Source organism: Pyrus communis, chromosome 6, assembly GCF_041283825.1.
Source record: "Pyrus communis isolate YQ-2024b chromosome 6, ASM4128382v1, whole genome shotgun sequence".
In the NCBI taxonomy this organism is placed as follows: domain Eukaryota; kingdom Viridiplantae; phylum Streptophyta; class Magnoliopsida; order Rosales; family Rosaceae; genus Pyrus; species Pyrus communis.
This window is the reverse complement of record NC_142570.1, coordinates 21,879,725-21,898,573: the sequence shown is the minus strand read 5'-3', so window position 1 is coordinate 21,898,573 and position 18,849 is coordinate 21,879,725. Positions and strand designations below refer to the sequence as shown.

At 36.2% G+C, this 18,849-nt stretch overlaps 3 protein-coding genes across 4 annotated transcripts; all 3 read right to left on the bottom strand.

Moving 5' to 3' along the window:
* Positions 1 to 375: 375 nt before the first annotated feature.
* Positions 376 to 1,793, bottom strand: LOC137710457 (RING-H2 finger protein ATL30-like). Its single transcript, XM_088695983.1, has one exon. The coding sequence runs from the start codon at positions 1,493 to 1,495 to the stop codon at positions 509 to 511; it is 987 nt and encodes a 328-aa protein (XP_088552109.1). The 5' UTR covers positions 1,496 to 1,793; the 3' UTR covers positions 376 to 508.
* A 935-nt stretch (positions 1,794 to 2,728) lies between these two features.
* On the bottom strand, positions 2,729 to 7,388 carry LOC137710458 (zinc finger CCCH domain-containing protein 56). Its single transcript, XM_068449479.2, has 3 exons — positions 7,111 to 7,388; positions 6,024 to 6,851; positions 2,729 to 3,397 (listed from the first exon to the last, which is right to left on the bottom strand). The coding sequence occupies exons 2-3, from the start codon at positions 6,775 to 6,777 to the stop codon at positions 3,117 to 3,119; spliced, it is 1,035 nt and encodes a 344-aa protein (XP_068305580.2). The 5' UTR covers positions 6,778 to 6,851; positions 7,111 to 7,388; the 3' UTR covers positions 2,729 to 3,116.
* Positions 7,389 to 12,764: 5,376 nt separating this feature from the next.
* On the bottom strand, positions 12,765 to 17,257 carry LOC137711028 (cinnamoyl-CoA reductase-like SNL6). 2 transcript variants are annotated; one of them, XM_088695981.1, is made up of 4 exons: positions 17,017 to 17,257; positions 16,762 to 16,916; positions 14,014 to 14,214; positions 12,765 to 13,392 (listed from the first exon to the last, which is right to left on the bottom strand). In XM_088695981.1, the coding sequence occupies exons 1-4, from the start codon at positions 17,129 to 17,131 to the stop codon at positions 12,961 to 12,963; spliced, it is 903 nt and encodes a 300-aa protein (XP_088552107.1). In that variant the 5' UTR covers positions 17,132 to 17,257; the 3' UTR covers positions 12,765 to 12,960. The 2 variants fall into 2 exon arrangements, with proteins under 2 accessions (XP_088552107.1, XP_068306323.2); XM_068450222.2 differs by having other exon boundaries at positions 14,014 to 14,211; positions 17,017 to 17,250.
* Between the last annotated feature and the right edge of the window lie 1,592 nt (positions 17,258 to 18,849).

Sequence of the window (18,849 nt, the reverse complement as noted above, 5' to 3'; positions counted from 1 at the left end):
CAACGGGAAATGTTAAGGAAACTTTCTCAAAGTAGAACTTGTCAGGAATTCTTTGTCATCTCATAATTTATTGTTAATTTTCGTGTCAACATTATAAAATATTGTGCTAAAAACATGAGGTGGCAGAGAGCCTATGGAGAGTCCCACTTTTGAGAAAGTCTCCTTAGCATATCTTTTATTCAACATATCGACAGAGAATGTAATATGGTGCCAGACCTTGCTGATCTAGGATGCATACTTGAGTTTCGTGGCCCTTGTATTAGATGCCATTTGAAAGATGATTTACTAGATGTTTTTAGGGCTCGTACCATCTTGGTAATTCCTGATCTAGCAAGATGCTAAGCAGCAAACTAAGGTAATTAAGAGCAAGTGAGCTATGAAAAACCGACTAAAATGCATTTGCGGTAGCATCTAAATGGCTAGCTACCCACCCTAATGTATATATTTGGGAAATACAAGAACAAAACTAATCAAAATGGAAAAGTTTAAAGAAAATAAACAAAAATAGTTAAAACACAGAAGCTAATTTGTTAATATCTCCTCCACCGGCGGAGCCGGAGGCCTCTCCAAAGCGGGAAGCACCTGCATTGTCTCTTTGGTGAGAGAACTCCCCAAATGTAGTACAGCTTCCTGTCCAGTTATGATGTCCTCTTATAAGTTTTATCTTCACATGCTCTGGCAATCTCAGCGTATATCTATCCTCTCGTGCTCTAGGCTTAACTATGGAGTGCCCCGTTGAATGCGACCGTGAAAATCTTTCGGTTTCATTCTCTTCATTTCGATCATGATTCTGATCGTGATCTTGATCTCGATCTCGATCTTGAGTAGTGCTACTGCTATTTTGCTCACCTTGTGACACCATAATGTTATTACTACTGTCATTACTTCCTTGATGACAATGATCTTGGCTTTGTTCATCTTTAATGTCAATGCGGACAGCATCCAGATCCAACAACACTGATTCATGCCCAACATGAATGTCTTGCATGGCGTCGTTCTGATGAGCAAGCACCGGAGACTTGTCCGCTAAACTCGGGGCTACTACTTCGAGATTTCCACGGCAAAATGGACAAGTTTTATGAGACTCGAGCCAAAGGTCGATGCAATCTTTGTGGAAAACATGGCAACACGCGGTCAAGAGGCGTAGCATGCTGTCGTCCTCAAACTCCACCAAGCAAATTGCGCATTCTAGGCCGTACTTCTCTATCCGGAAATCTTTGACACTTGCGTACTCGAACGTTGGAAACGATTGTATGAGTGAAACGTCAAGGCCTTCTTTGGGGACAACCGCCGTGGCCACAAGGTCTCCGGAGGGCGTGTGCTGAAGGGAGGTAAGGATGTGATCCATGAAGCACTTGCAAAAGTAAATAGAAAAGAAACCCACAAAGAAGAAGACAAGGAGGAGGACGGTCAGAACAACAATAATCGGAGGGGAGACGACATGTTGTACTGGGGAGTAATTCGCATTCGTGGTCGATGCTGACATTCCCTGCATAACTAAGACTAAGCAGCAATACCTTGATGTTAACCCTATGGCCGGAGATCGGCTTGCACTTCCGGCCAGCCCTAGTGCATAGATATTCCAAGACGACGGAAAACAACAATAATAGTAATAGTAATATTGCCGAGGCTACGAGGAGAAGAATGTGATGTTGTTTGAGTTGGTGTTGGGATCTGACTTTGTGTGTGTTGGATTGCTTCCTCCAGTCAGTCATTGGCAAGAGAGAAACAAGGAGGCATGCATGTTGTCAATGCACCTCCTCATGTTTTTGTGAGCATACAAAATTGTTGCCTTAATTTGGAATGTTGGTGATGTGGAAGTCTCTGGTAAGAAGAACCAAAACTTCTGAGCTTAATTTGAGCGAGTCCTTGTGAGAAGGATGGGGCTCAACTAATTACTCTCTTCACTAGTATTCCAAACCACCAATACATTTATCACCAAATCCCACCAATACACACACGCGCTCGCGCGTCTGAACTAGAATTCAGAGACACATTTTCTAACGCACATTTTGTCACTCTTTCTTGTACACTTGTAGTTCCCATTTCGTCATTTTAGTGTTTAATTGTAAAACCGTATTCGTTTATTTTCTTCACTACAAATGAATGTCTTAATAATTTGAGATTTGTCTAATTTTTGCAAAGATGATCTATGAATGATGAATTGAAATATAAACAGTTCAGATGCTTAAAAAAAGTTACAAAATAAGAATATCCAAATGTGAGTAAAATTGTGCCACCCAATCCTAACCCTATATATACACCAAAAACCGTCAATATGTTGCAGGACAAGGATTGTCTGCCCTCCGACTTCCGGTGCCGTCCCATGCTCTCTTGTTTTGTGTGGTCACGGTTAAGCCACGTCAACATTTTATATTGTTTTTTAATAGAGATAATAAAACAAAAATGAATAGTAATATAAAATGTTGACGTGGCTTAACCGTGACCACACAAACAAGAGGGCCACCGAAAGTGAGAGAACATACAATCCTTGTCCTATGTTGCACCACTATCTTTGGCTCTTGGTGCAGTGGCAGTACTTCTCTTTCCAATTTTGCAAAAAGTCCCAAATTCGAATCTTCCCTACCGATTCTTTGAATAAGACAAATTCAGTCATCTTATGTTATTATGCAAGTCATCTGAGAGAATAAAGTTTCAAACAGCAAGAAAGAACCTCAAAAGGCAGAAGACCAGATACAAATATTATGACTAATTCGAGAACAGGGAATGCAAGATAAATAACTTATTCAACTGATAGTTCGAACAAAGTGTTACAAGCTAAGGACCGTCATCTCTTCCGGACAACGAAATGTCTGTCACATAATTATATATGGTACCAAGAACCGGTCGATACTAAGACTAGGAGAGTGATACAAAGCTTCAAGTTCTATCTGTAACAACAAAATTCTCACAAGAAATAAACACACGGGACGTGAATTAACAAGCCCGGCATCAACCTGAACTTGAAGCGAGGATACAGAAACTTCTACAGAAAAGTTACAGTTACATGATGGTACCATAATCTCTTACAAAGACTAGGTATCTATTTTGCTATCTAATTCCAGGAAGGATAATGTAAGCGACCGCATTGCATTGCAGGCGAGCAATCCCAAATTCTATTCGATGTCATCAATCCAGTCACCATATATCCTACTGATTTTGTCTGGTCCCTTCCATTTCTGATGGGCTCGCGGCCCTGATCTCTGAATTACAATGGATGATCTTTGTGACGGGACTCCAAGGTGATAAACATCAGAATGAGAAACTAGAGGGACTGATACTACCACAGCATCTCCTGGAGTTTTCGAAGGCATTGCTCCCTGCTTATTGTCAGGGGCGACTGAAGAAGAATCTCTAGTTTCTCCCTCCACAAGCCCACCACCATACCGGTGTAATTCTGCAGTCAGAATTTCAGAATATCAAAGTCAGATACTGAAATCGTTATACGATTAGTCATGAGAGATATTGCACACGCTCGAACCAAAACAGAAAAACAATCCTCAGATAGCAGGAGACAAATCATCCATGTTCCAGACAGACAATACATTAGCATGCTACTCTTCAGTGGCAGAAAAGTTTTAAGTCCAACAGATGATGTCAAGTGCTTTCACATAAGAGCATATTTGCATTTATTGTCAACTAAGCGTGAAGACTCGTGAATTTAACAGAAATATCACCATGCAAATTTGTATGAACACTTTCTTTTCTTTCATTTTTTGGCCAGAACTTGCACCAATACATCAGTAGCCAATAAACTAAAATTTAGAGAAAACAAGTAAACAAACAAATGCACTATCTACTATCACTACCAAACAAGCTCATAATACAACAGTAAGCACTGCATAGCCAAACTAGATCAAGTTGTACAACAATAGTATGCATCTACGTGATCCTTGCTTAAGCTTTATATCTTGTGGGTAAATTCCATCTGTGCCTCCTCTCATGGAAGATGCAGGATTTTGCCTAGATTTTGATGCACAAGTCAAACCACCAATGACCAAAAGTTGATGAGCTCAACAGTGTGGGCTGGCCACATCCTCTTAAGCTTGTCCCTAATTTGAATTTATCCCCATCTGTATACCTGGTCAGGTGATATACATTGGTGGTTTACCACTATTCCCAAAACCTTAAGTTCTTAGGAATGTCAATAAACTAACCCATCTCACATGCAAGCCCATTCTGCACGTGGTGAGGGAGAGGTATTCAGAGACAGAAGCATACAGGTCCAGCCCCACTCTGCACCTTGTAATGCTACAATGAACTGAGAATGGGGATTAGATTTTGAACTAAGGACCTGCTAGACAAACAGATCCCAAAACTTTAAGCTGTTAGGATGTGAAGCCAATATTTGTTTTAAACATTAACAGTGGGAATACGCCCCATGTTTCTGAGAAATTTCCACTGAAGACACTAGAGAGAGTGGATTTGTCTTCTCCCTCGTTAAAGACATGATTGGAGTAAGAAACTTATATAGCTTGTGTTTGTTTATAAAGCCCACATCAATGTCCTCTCAAATAGGAGGAATAAAAAGAAAAAAGAATATTACTAAGAATATCTGTCTTCTTCTCATAAGTTTGTTAGTATCTAAGAAACAAATTATAAGCGCGCGCATATATATGCTCAGAGGCAGATCCAGACAATAAGAATTCCACAACTATCTCGGTGTCAGCAGTGTAGAGTCGATACACCATCTCATTCTCTACCGCTAATTATGTTGAAGCTTTGTTTCTTCTAAACTTATGGACGCTCAGGTGGTACGTTTTAAACAAGCAATGAAAAAAATGGAATAGAGCTTCCAACTAGGAACTTCCCTAGCCTACAATAAAAGATGCTTTTATTAATAATTCCCATAATACGAGTGGCCTTCTTAGTTAGACTTAAGCCTCTTTTGGACTGATTGTTCTGTACCAGCCTCTCTGTTAAGGTTTTTTTTTTTTAGTGGGTTGGGGAACAGCTCCAGAACCCCTGATGACTTGATGATTGTTCGAGGGTATTATTCAGCTGTTCTTCCTTCCTATTCTCTAATCATACTCATGTAAAATTATATTAATAATTAAGAGACAGACAAACTATTCAGTTGTCCATATCAGCATAGGCAACTTCAATAACACCACGGTTCAAGGCCATAGATAGTTTAGAAAAAAAGAAAAATAGAAGAGATTAGGGGAGATTTCTTCCTTCCACGCACAATAAATTCACACTTTCCTGTCATAACCAATAACATAGGTGGACGAGTAAGCAATAATTCAACAATTTAGCTTGCATATTTCTGCTCAGGAACCTCTTCCTCTAAATTCCCCTATAGATTGGATCAAATAAAGGATGGGATGAGCGGTTTTGAATAAAACCTCATGATCTTGCAATCCAGAACTTCTGTCCTAACATCAGAATTGGGCTTTCCCAGGCTCTCTATGAAAGACGACAGAACACGGAAAGGTGTTGACAAGCATCTTAGCTTTATGACGAAAAAGAAATATTCATGCGTCAATGTTTCTTTTTGTGTGTGTGTGTGTTGGGGGGGGGGGGGGGGGGGGGGGGTTGGTTTTGTGATGTGGTGTGTGGGGGGAGGGTGGAACACAGGTAACTAACTCTTTGTCAATGATGCACCAAAACAAGAAGTAAAATGAGTACAAATTTTGAAACTATTGGAAAATAAACTTAAATAGTAGTTGCCATAATTCAATCACTATAACATACGCAGTTTCTTCGCAAAACCAAGAACAAAACAACGGCAGAAATTGAGAACATCAGGCATCCATGTAAAGAAACTGAAACCAGTATATATGGAAGCTCAAGCAAGACGGCTAGCTCTATTAAAATTTAAGTGAAAAATGACAAGAAGGAATGATTTACTACTATAGAAATTGGATTATTCTCATCCTCAAAACAGATACCTATTAGAGCATGGAAAATTGCTGAATTTCAAAACTGGAGCTACAAAGACAAACACTAGCCTACCTAAAGAATTAACATCAATTGTTTTCGTTGTCTAAGCAAAAATGGAAAAAGTAAATGAATCATACCTGCTACACCATGAGCAAAATGGCATTTGCTTCCAAATGGGCAATATCCTGTCAATTCCCACTTATTGCAAATCCTTGTTTTCCAGTTTGATGGCTTGTTATTTGCTCCATTCACAGCAGCAGCAGCACCGCCATATCCTCCAGGACCTAAACTTATTGCCACACTCTCTCGATTCTTTGACTGCTCATCATGAAGAAAAGTGCAATTATCCCCATAAGAACACCCTTCCTCAGTATAAAACTTCTTGCAATGCCTCCCTTTATAGGATCTTGGAGTCTCCACACCAAAACCAGTAGAGACGATTGGAATTTGATACTCTTCCCTTGGCTCTGAAGATACAGCCTTTTCTTCCTCATGGGCAGCCACAATATCTTGCCAATTTGGTGGCGGTCTCCGAAGCTCCTCAATGCTATGAGCAAAGTTACAATTGGTGACATAGGGGCACGTCCCAGCACGGAATTTGCAACAAAGTTTGGTTTTGAAGAACATTTTCCCAATGGCTTTCGACCGGTTAGACGAAGTTGCATCTTGGGAGTTCCTTGATTTCTTATTTGGAGGTTCGCTTCCAGAGCGACTTTGCGATTGCCTTTGCTCATAACTTGAGTTGGACATGGTGTCCGCCATGGCGTCACCATTATTCCAAACTCGGTACTCATCCTCCGTAGCCCAAACTGCTTGGTCACCAGACCAAATATCACCAACACTATTCCCAGTGATTACCTGGACCGCATTGCTCTCTCTACCATAATCCATTGGAATTTGGAAGTACAATTCCTCAACAACAAAGTAGAATGCTTGAAACAAAACAATACGGCTCTATAAAAACCCTAAGACCAAAATACCCACAAGCTGAATTCACCAAAATTCTATAAAAAAAATTCTGAAAATCCGAAAGAAAAAAAAAAAACAACAATTGGGAAATGGGTATTTCAAAAACACATCTAACACACAAATTACAGAGCTTTTAGCTATGAAACTTCCCCAGAAAATAACAAGTACCCACTACTATTACCACAACAACAACAACAAGTACAAGAGATCAAAGCAAGATACAAAGAGGAAAAATAGGAAAGTGAAAGACTTTACCAAGTTGGAATTGCAGTTGGATCTACAGCCTCAAAATGTCCAAAAGATAATTGTCAGAGCAAAATGGGAAAGTGTTGATGCATAAATAAAGGGAAAGTGGTAGAGAAATTGATAGGAGCGATGAAATTAATGAGGCAACGAAGAAAGAAAGAATGAGAATTTAGATATAGATTTGATTCGGAGAGCCCCCAAGAGGAGGAGATTTCCCAAATTTTCACATTAAGGGTTGTAATTTCTGGAGGAAAGACTTGGACGAGATTCTCTACTTTTGTTCCATTTTTAACCATTTCCGGTCATTTCCTATTTTCTTTTCCAACTTTTTGTCTTTTACCACGGAAGACATCCTGAGCGTGCGTTTGTGTTGTAGGAGATTTTCAGGAAAATGTAAAATAGTTGGTTTTTCTGAATTTTTACTTTTCTTCTGGGCTGATTACACAGAATAATTTATATAAAATGGATTTATCGTCACGAAACGTTTTAATTTAATAATTCAATGTTTTGTATTTAAAATTTTATAAATATTTTTTTTATTGAAAAAAGATGCCACATTATCTGTGGACACAGGAAAACTTACTCGTGTCGTTATTTTATTAGATATGAGACGACATTGGTTTGCTCATTTCCGCTCATTTTTCAATTTTTTTTTTTCTTTTGGACAAAAGGTAAATTTTATTACCAGACTAAGCAACCATACACAAGAGGTCGAAATACAAGTTAAGCACATCAAAAGAAATGAAACCCAAATTAAGCAACACAACAAAGGGCACAAACACACAAGTTGGAGCCCGAAAACAAAAACACACCAAACAAAAAACCTAGCGTTGTGCAAACACCGACATTGCATAAACTAAGCATCTCCACAAGTGTGATCCAACGCCCCCGACCACTACCAAGAATCCAAACCCTAGAGAAGAGGAAAAAGGAGACTCCAGCATCTTATACTACATACCACACCAAACACAACCACAGATCGAAAGAAGCCAGTGGACAACCCTTCGGTGACAATGTCAATAAACGCAAATAGATAGAAGGTGGTGGTGTATACACTTGTGTCGAACCTCTACATACCTTTTGGAAGAGTCACAACCAAGCATGGTGAAGAAGAATGATTGCAGATCAAAATTGAGGTTGAAATGATAAAGGTCGGAGCCAACTCGGAAAGGGAGTGGAGAAAATGGAAGATTCAAATTGAGGATGATCGACGAGAGACATGGATGTGGATGGACAACAAGGATTTGAGGAAAGAAGAAATTGGGGTTGAGGGTTTAGATGAGAGACATGCAAATCAAAAATGGGTCTAGCGTTGAATAACAAGGGCGCGATGGCATGGAAAACGAAAGTAAAAAGAAGCAGAAGAAAACAAAAAGACAAAAGAAAGAGAAGATAAATAACATGAAATGACTATCACCTATCTTGGTCACATCTAGGGTTGGCAGCGACGCGGTTGATGAAAACTAAAAACACTCACATGACGGTGAGAAAGCTCTCACAAAAAGAGAGAAGGACTCTCACAGGCAGAGCGCAATAACTTTTCTGGTATCATTATTGCTTATATAATTTTAGTTTTGACCATCAAAAGCATCTATTTTACATGCTACTTAGTTGATTAAAAACATTTAGCGCTCAATGTCATGTTGTTTCTTACGTGTTTGATTCCATCTCCTTTAAAAGAAAATATGTTCTTTATTTAAAATTACAATCAACTGAAATTCGTTGAATTTTCCATATAAAATGAATCGAAAAATGAGCTTAACAACACGTAGATAGCATGCAAATGGCTAAAATAAACGTTTTGAGTAAAGAGAATAGCATATAATAATGTCATATTTGTTCACATGATAGATAGAATCAAGGGCTCTTTTAATTTAGATACCAATTTTAAGAAAGTTTAGATATGAATGAAGAAGTCAACAAAAATAATTGTATAAATACTAATGTAATTAAAAATAAGGAAAACTAACGAATATGGCTTGAAAATTTTGAGTTTTAATGATAATGACAATATAAATAATAAAGTGAATAGTACCAGGATTGACTTTTTAGTGTAAAAATATGATTTTTCGTTAAAGTAAACAGTACTGATAACTTTTCATTAAAGTTCCCTTAAAAATAATTACATGGTTGCTCAATCCTGTTACGTTTTCCAACCAACCAAGTTTTTAAGCGATTAGATGATCAATTTATCTGGCGACCAACCGATCAAATTTTTTCGATCTCAAGGTCACTAACAGTTACTTTCAAAAAACATGTTAACAGAAGAATTTTCTTATAAGTTCTGAAATTTTATTCTGTATATATGTAAAAATAATAATAAAATCACATAACAAACATAAGTTACAGTTATTGCTATTTTTTATGTCACTGTTAAAAAAATGACTTGAAGTCATTACCTTTTTGCATTAGTAATGGATGAGTTAACTAGACATATTCAATATGATATCCCTTGTTTTATACTTTTTGCAAATGATATAGTGTTGATAAATAAACGCATGGGGGAGTAAATGAGAAGTTAAACATTTGGCGGGAAATGTTGGAATCTAAAGATCTTTGCCTAAGTAGGTCAAAGACAGAGTATATGGAGTGCAAGTTCGGTGAGAATGTGGGTTCAAATGAGATAAGGGTGAGGATTGCAGACATGAAGTACCAAAAAGTGAGCGCTTTCGTTATCTTGGATATATCTTGCAAAAGAGCAAAGAATTGGATAAAGATCTCAACCATAAAACACAAGCTGGATGGATGAAGTGGACAAGTGCATTGGGAGTATTGTGCAACCGACATATATCACCAAAATGCTCGAGGGAAAAATTTTATATGTGAAACCCCGTACCCGGATTTCACAATTCAATGTTTCGTATTTTACAACTATGGGAATTTATTTTATTTTCATTAAATTTAGAATTTTTTTAGTTACAAAGTTTGAATTTTTGTATATATTCATTAAAACCTCGTAGACCTTTCGAGGTCACCTTTTTTTTTTTTAATAGAACTCGACCCCAAGAGTGCATAGGCGAAACTGTTCACAAAACAGAATTGTACAGAAGGAGGAATTAGCGAACAAAGTCAGGGGCATTTTCATCAATTAGGATTTATTTATGCGGAGGGCTCCAAGAAGGTAGGAGAAGACCTGCCATTTGACAGTTGACTCGAAACCCCTCTCGACTCGCGGATGACCCAGGTTCTCATGTGATCTCATTATGTAGACTAAAATCTAGTGAGACATACTCGTTTGTTTTCATTGAGTAATTTTGGAACTTTATGTCCTTGCCAATTAATATATTCAGAAATTTTAAAGCTTAAAAGAAGGGTGAACTAAGAATGGATTGACCCTGTTTCGGGGTACATAGGCAGTTTAACAGGAAGGTTAGATGTAGTCATGTGATAAAAGAAAAGTTACTACGTTATTGGACTAATGATTTGTGTATTATTCATGTCTCAGAGGCGAGACATAATAGATGAACAAGTACGTGACGACATCACGTGTCGACCTTGGACGTATCTTGGGAGATCGGAGCGTGACATTATAGGATGACAATAAGGCCATCAACGCTTTATGGCACAAAATATTGGGCGGCTAAGTATCACTACATGCAAAAAATGAGTGTAATAGGGATGTGAATGTTTCATCGGATGTGTGGGCACACAAGAAAATACAAAATTAAAAGCGATGATATCTGAGGTAAAGTAGGAGTGGTCGCAATTGAAGATAAGATGAAAGAAAACTAGTTAAGGTGATTTGGACATGTGAACCGAAGACCTACATATGCTCTGATTAGAAGATACGATTATGAGATGGAGGCTCAGGGAAAAAGGAATGAGGAAGACCTAGGAATCTAAGAAAAGACATGGATTACTTGAAACTAACAGAAGACTTGGGGCAAAACCGAGCAGGGTGATGTACTAGGATTCATACAACCGCCCCCACTTAGTGAGATACTGCTTTGTTATTGTTGGTGTTGTAATGATGGTGGCTTCGCACCAGTAGTTTATATATGGATCATTTGCAATGGGGGTAAAAGTGTAGATGTCCTTATAGTTATAAATATTTTAGCCCACATATGTTGTGGCTTAATTCAAATAAAATGGGTTGACCTTGATAGTTTTCATTTCAAAGCCTATTGTTTGGTGAACTAAGACTCAAACAAAAGAAGTAGAAAGGAAAGAAGATGTTGTTATACATTTGAAGAACACTCTTTGCAAATGCACTTGCATTTGCAAAGTATTCATTTAAGTGAGGGCCTTTACTCTTTGCTACTTTCTCCTTTAGTGTAGAAATCTCGAAAGCCCCAAAGAAAGGAGGCCTCTAATTTCTCCATATCAAGTTGAGATATGAATGAGAGATGATTGATCTAGAAAGAAGTTGATGATAGTGAACTTCCTCTTGATGGTCGGTCGTATGTCATTTGAAAAGGAGAGTGATGTTTTTCCTGTTCTCTTAACAAAGCCTTAAAGAAGGCTAGTGTTATGACTCCCCTTATATAACTCCCTTCTATTTTAGTGATTTAAAGAATAAACACTAGAATTCTTTCTATATGGTCAGCCTCCCCATAGTTACTGGGTTTTTAGGCCTTTTGGGTTCATGTTGTCATACACTTCGGTTTACTGAGCTTAATGAAGCCCAAATCTTCCTTGAAACATAATTCGAACTCATTCGTTTAATTAATTAAATTATTAATTATCTCAACCTTAAACAATTAAATTATTTAAACTATAGTTAACCATCTCAGTTAAGTTTCTTCAATCTTTACCTTACTCGGCGTACGATTCATTAGATTCTAACTAGCGAAAAAGTTGATGATTAGAACTCTTACTAATTCATTTTGAATTAAAACTTCTTTTAATTCTCCTTTTATTGATAATTAGTGTTTACTAATCTTTAGGGTTTCGAAAAACCCGTGATTGGCATCTAACAATATGGGACCTAAGGTAACCAAAAGCAGTGAAAAACTTATTCAATTGGAATTACAATGCAACATGATAATTTTTTTAATTCAATACTCTTGATCACATTGTTTTTTCTTTTCATTTTATTCATATCTATTATCCCATGTGATTCACTCATCGTTATTGTTGTGAGTGTGATTTGAAACGTACTTCCTAAATAACATTCACGTGCTATGGCCTGAGCTTCTTAAATCATATCATAGAGTATTCTCGTTCTACGGTTGAAGGTTAGAGATCCCTTGTTGTACATTTAATATCAATTTAGTAAAAAAATGAAATAATTTCAATGTTCATTACATGTTAGTAAACATGTCATACATTTAACATTTGTCAAGGGTGCTAAACTAATTAATTAGTTAAAAAAAGAATTTAGAACTTTGAATCATGGAGAAATATAATAGAGATGAATGAGACCGGAACTACGTAGCCATCATTGCAACTTACAAAAACTTTGATTTTTTTTATTTTTTGGAAAATTGAAGCATTAGTTCTTATACTATGATTGCATTGTAGCTTTATACATGTTTAACAAAATGTGGAACATTAGTCCTTCATGCTAACTTTGCAAGAATTTTTGTATATCAATTTTAATCGGTTTTTAATTAAAAAATCAAAGCTACAATTTGGTCATAGTTCGGAGGTTAATTAATGCTCCAATTTATTCTTTTGACTTCTGAAACAAGCAACATGAAAATTTCCAGCTTCAAAAAAAGTAAAAGAAATAAGATATATATATATATATTTTTTTTTTTAACAAACGATATTATTAAACACACAAATAAATATAGCACTTACAAAAACATGCTTTCTTAATAATATATGCCTTTAATTAAGTGACCAACATGTCACACACACACACATATATATATATATATATATATATATAATATAATATAAGCAAATCGCCCTTCAACACTCTTGAGATTTGCTCTTAAATTCCACCATCAATTTATTTAATTTCTTGTTGCTTATCCTCTGTTGAGGGATACTCATATCTTGGTCCTGGCCTTGTGGATTTGAAGGGGCAGAAGGAGTCAACTTCCGAGCAAGCTCTAGAGCATCTTCAGCCCGATTGATGATGTTGTTGAAGCACAGATATCGACCGTAGGACGAGACATCTTCAAAAACGCAGATGTGTGCATCGACTAAGAAATCAGTACCGACGGTCACGAGCACGCCATCTTCGTACATCTCAGCCGCTCCTTTCAAATACGGGTTGGTGATGGACAAATCCGGAGCCATCAGCAACCCTACATTCATAGACACCATATTCAAGCTCCTGTCCATTGCAAGGGCCCATGCTGTCTTCTCTGCTAGGGTTTTTGATAATGCATGCCACAACTGTCCAACAACAAATACATATGGATAAGTGAAGTTTAGTAATTTGTTGGTTCAAGTTGAAAGTGGGATCGGATCACATTCCTACCGACTCACAACACTCTAACTACTGATCAACACTGGGCTCACGAACCGCATCGCGTCGACATCTACATGCATGAGTCATTTATGACCGTTGAAAACGACGAGAAATTTTTTAACATGTTGAAATACGGTTTGAAAGTATAATACTACAATTGGTTGAAAATTAAAAAAAAATTCAACCAGTTGTATTATATGACATTTAGCGTAATGATCCATTTTTCCTGCATACTGGAATCCTCATCTCCAAATAATGCGTGTGGCGACCACATCTCATCAAGAGTTAGAACTTAGAAATGGTCCACGCAAGCGGCGGCAGAACTCCTAGTTTCCCAAGATGTGGCTGCGCATCGGGCCACCAACCCGTACCAAAAAGTCTTCTTGTTTTTTTGTTTTTTTTTTTTGTTTTTGTATTTTTGTTGCGGTTACATGTACGTATAATCATTTTACAAACACACACATTTGACTAAACGACTCTTTGTTTTCTTTTGTTGGAATGGACTAACTGATGAGTTGAAAAAATTGTAAGGATATAATATTTACCTTGAAACTACGACAGAAATTCACATCACTCCAGTGCCGTTCATCCAAATCCAAATCGAGAGCCGTCGATTTGCGATCATTTCGCCAAAAGACGGCAGCAGCGGAAGATGTAAACACGATTTTGTCTATTGTTTCAGTTCTTGCACATGCTTCTAGTACGTTGTGCGCTGCCCGAACCTCTACTTCCGCTATGTATTCCTCCTGCACGCAACATATATATAAAAACCGTTGTAAATTTAATGCTACGTAACATGAGTGCTACAAATATTTCAGTTATATTTGATTTTTATTACTGTTCGAATTTTTTATTTCCTCAATTGATTGAATCCAACCCAGTATATTGAAAAGGTTTCTTATAAAACATTCAAAACCTGAGAAAACAATCAACGTATGATGTCCGACTTTTGACTAGTTCTCAAGAAATAATAATTAAGAGGCTGATTGATTGTGTTACGTTGATGTAATTATTAAAAAACATACCGTCTATTTCCCTCCGCCTCCCGGTAATGTTGATATTTTAATAAAAAATAATAAAAACTAAAAAATAGATATATAGATACAGTGTATGGTGTTTGAAGAGAAGGAAGTGTTTCCCTAGGGAGTTGGGAGCCGACTTAGCTTATACTTTTTCTGCTACTTCATAATTTAAATTTAAATTTTTTTTATTACCATTATAAAATATTATGCGAAAAAAATGAAGTGTCAGAAAGTACATAGAGAGTCTCACTTTGAAGAAAATCTGCTTAACATTCTCATTTATAATCTAGCTAATGATGGTAATGTATCGACTTAGCTTTTTAATAGTCTAGTTGTTGATATTAATGTACCAACTCGTATTTGATCATTAATAATCAGTTTACTATTTAAAAGAAAAATCAGGGGCCAAACCCAGGAGATTGCATGAAAATTGGATCCCTTATCGGATCAGAGAAAGGTTAACTGCATCTGGTATAATATCCGACTTTTGACTAAAGTTCCTCTTTATTTCTTATTCACCAAATATGCTCCTTTTCATTTGGTTTCTTGGTCACATGATATATACAAAATCTAGAAAAGCCAATGATATATAATTATATATCACTTTCAAACTTCTATTCTTGCCACAACAGAGCACCTCCAATCATTTCCATACACTAATTATGTAATCATTATTTTTTTGGACGAAGGGACAACTTCATTAGCCAATTACGCGATCATCTTAAAATGTCGAGTGTATAATAACTGTATTTTAAAAAGATTAGTTAGTGACTTTGTTATGTTAGTTTATTTTTTTTAAAGATAGGAAAGACTCACATAATCATTTCACTTCCTCATAGTTACTATTGTGTGATTTATTAGAGTAAAAAATTAAACCTAACCTGAAATTTGTCCCTAACTACTGAACTATCCCGTAATAATTGTTCTTAATAATTTGTTTAGACTGCTGATAATAACTCTCGTTATTTATTCTCTATTTTTATCCTTTAATTTTTGTTATGGAAAAAGGGTTTAAAACACTAACACAAAATGAATAGAGAAAGAGAAATTTTATTTGAACTCATTTAACCTCTTTCTACACCCAACTTAAACTTTAAATGTGAAATATCTTTATTACCTTATTGCATAATTACCATTAAGTATAAGATAAAATTAACAAGAAAAATAAGATATTAATAAAGGAAGTTTTAACGAAAAGTCCACGGTACTGTTCACTTCAACGAAAAACCACATTTTTATACTAAAAAGTCAATCCTGGTACTATTCACTTTACCCTTTATTTTGTTTGTATCATTAAAACTCAAAGTTTTCAAACCCTTTTCATTAGTTTTCCTATTAATAAACCAACAATCAGTAAGTAAACTCTAACCATTACGTAACTTTTAACGTGCGTTTTGTTCTGGCAAAAACCGTAAGACGCTTTCATAGAGAAAAAATAAGCGTTTTTTTTTTTTGACGGATGGAGGGTGATTTTGAAATTTTCAATCCATCAACTAAAATATAAATTTATTAATGGAGAGTTGAATTATTGATTTATTGACTATTAGCTGTATAAGTTTACCAAGTATTTGTTGTTCTTTTTGGACACCATTTACCAAAGTCTTCTACTTCTTAATTTACATATAACCATAACATCCTGCTTTTGTTGGTGGATTACATATCAATCTGCTACTACTTAATTCGAGAGTTACAGTTAGATAATAGACAACATTAATTAGCCAAGTTCCTCATGTATGCGTTTGTAGAATATCCTACTGATAATATTAGCCTTTGCTTTGCAATCTAAATTCTAATAATATCAGTAGGATATTCTACAAACGCATACATGAGGAACTTGGCTAATTAACGTTGCATCATTGTTTTCGCATGTTTCCAAGCTCTTTTCATTTGATTTTGGTTTTTTATTTTTTAAATGAGTGTAAAGATAAATTTACATCCTTGAATTGGGTTTGTGAGGATAATTTAGGCAATAAATTTAAAGAGATATTGAAGGTTTAATTAAAAACAATATGAGTGTAAAGAGTAAGCTGGGTGCAGAAAAAGATTCAACGGTTCAAATAAAATTTCCCACAGAGAAGATCAGCAAATTAAACACAGAATTTCTAGTGCAGTTGATTAACAAAGGGGTTCGTTTACTAAACATTTCATCTTTTAGTTCTATTGAAGAAAAAAACCTGAAAGCATTCCGTAACTATTTTCAGTTTTCAGCTTAAAAAAACGAAAACAAAAAGATTATCAAGTGAGTCAATTGGGGAGAAAGAAGGTGCATACATCGCAGTCAGGCTGATCTTGTGGAGGCTCAAATGAATAAAACAAGCCGGAACAGCCCTTGAGAGCGTCGAGCATGCTCTGGTAGTCGAACGGATCCAGATCGAAAACTTTGAGCCTCGTTTTGTCACAACAAATCCCACCCAACCGCGCTTCCCCTAATTAATCAACACACCCCAAGAACAATGTTAATTAACGATAATAATCCAGAACTAAACAAAAGTAAAAAGCTTCATTAAGCTAAATTTAAAAACCCACCATGCCTCTGGCGGGCAGCATGGACCGTGTAACCCTTTTGCAGCAGGCGCTCTGTGAGGCTGGCGCCCACGTGACCTGATGCATCCATTACGCATACTGCTGCTGCTGGTGCCATTTGTGTCTCTCTGTATGAGAGAGGGAGAGAAAGAGGCTTTTGGGGTTTGATCCGAGCTGGCAATATTAGGGAGGTTGCAGGTTCCGGGTAGATGGAGAGGAATCAAGTTTATATATATAGGCACGACAAGTAGTCCCGCACGTTACTTACCAAGCGCCACAGAGCCAGCAACAATTGTAGAAAGTATGTATTGCGCTCGTCACGCTCTTGTTGACGTTCCAGAGATCGCGATTATTGCTAATTTATTTGCTTGACAGTTTACGTTTTTACAATTTAGCAGTTTGATTAATACGGTATCGGGGTTTTAAATTTAGGGGTGTACTTAATTAGATAAAGATTTTAGCGGCGCCTAGTATTACGGTCTAATGATATTTATTTTGAATTGTAAGTGGAAGTTTTTAGGTTCGATTCTCGTAAAAAACGAATTTGAATTACATTATGCTTAGCTCATTATGAGGCTTAGCTCACTCATGATCCCTTAATATAAATAATATCGTTTGTTAAAGAAAAAAAAGAGTTAAAAATTTTAATCTCCCTAACATTATTCTTTCATAAAACACCATATATATTCAATTATTGTTTTTAAAATATTTTAAAAAGTTATGCATTTTGATGAATTTGGTGGAATTTTCTAGTGTACTTTAGGCTTTTAAAAATCAGGCTTATACCTAAAATTTTGAAGGAATTCACCTAAAATTTTAAAAATATTGGTTTTTTTTTAAACCAAATTTCAAAAATATTGGTTGATTACACTCAAATTCTACAAAATTTTATTTACTACTTTAAAATTTTAATTATACTCTTTTATTTTCAATCTCGTTCTGATAATGCTTAGGATGTCTTGACATTGAGATTGTTTACCCACTCTTGATGGTTACAAATAATTATAAGAAAGTGATATTCACACATTTATTCTTATCTTCTAAATACACATATTAGTATTTGATCATTAATCTGACGATTGAAAATTAAAATTGGTTTGCGAGAAAAGTAGGGAAGGGAAGGCATAGATGGACGGGTGGCTAGCATTCAAAGAACGTGGAGAGGAGGGGAGAGGGGATTAACTCTAGTTGGGAGGTAGTTGCTATTATATGGGGTTTGGTGGGAACATGTGTCTCCATTAAACTTCACACATGTAGTTATACATTCACATACCTACTTCGTCCTTCCTTACCTACGTGATACAACAATTGTAGTTGTTTATTTATATATTTATTTTTAAATCACTTCCAACTCATCCGTTCAAGCAAGTGTCATTTTATTACAGTGGTAAAAAAAAATTGAGCCATGACATGATGGCGTCGATGAAACCTCGTCGGTGACTAATCCAATATCTAATCTAATAAAATATATTATTGTGTTACAATTACACAAATAAAATATCTCATATTCAACTCATATAGAAGATGATGACATGTTTATGTTGAGTTGCATACTTAGTGGCTGATGCATTGAGTATCTGCCTCAAATCTTTATTCCTTTAAAGTAAATATTGTTATTTATAAATTTAAAAAATAGATCAATAGAAAATTACACTGCCGTTTGGGAGTTTAGGTGCACTGCACAATAGACCAAAATCCGTTAGTCAAAATTTGGGTCAACAAATAGATCAGGTCTGGTCTGACACTTTACGCGACCATTTACTTTTCGATGCGGAAAAGCTGGATCGGTGGCCATTGTCTGCGTTGTGTCCGAATGGATGAAGGATAAGTTTGAAT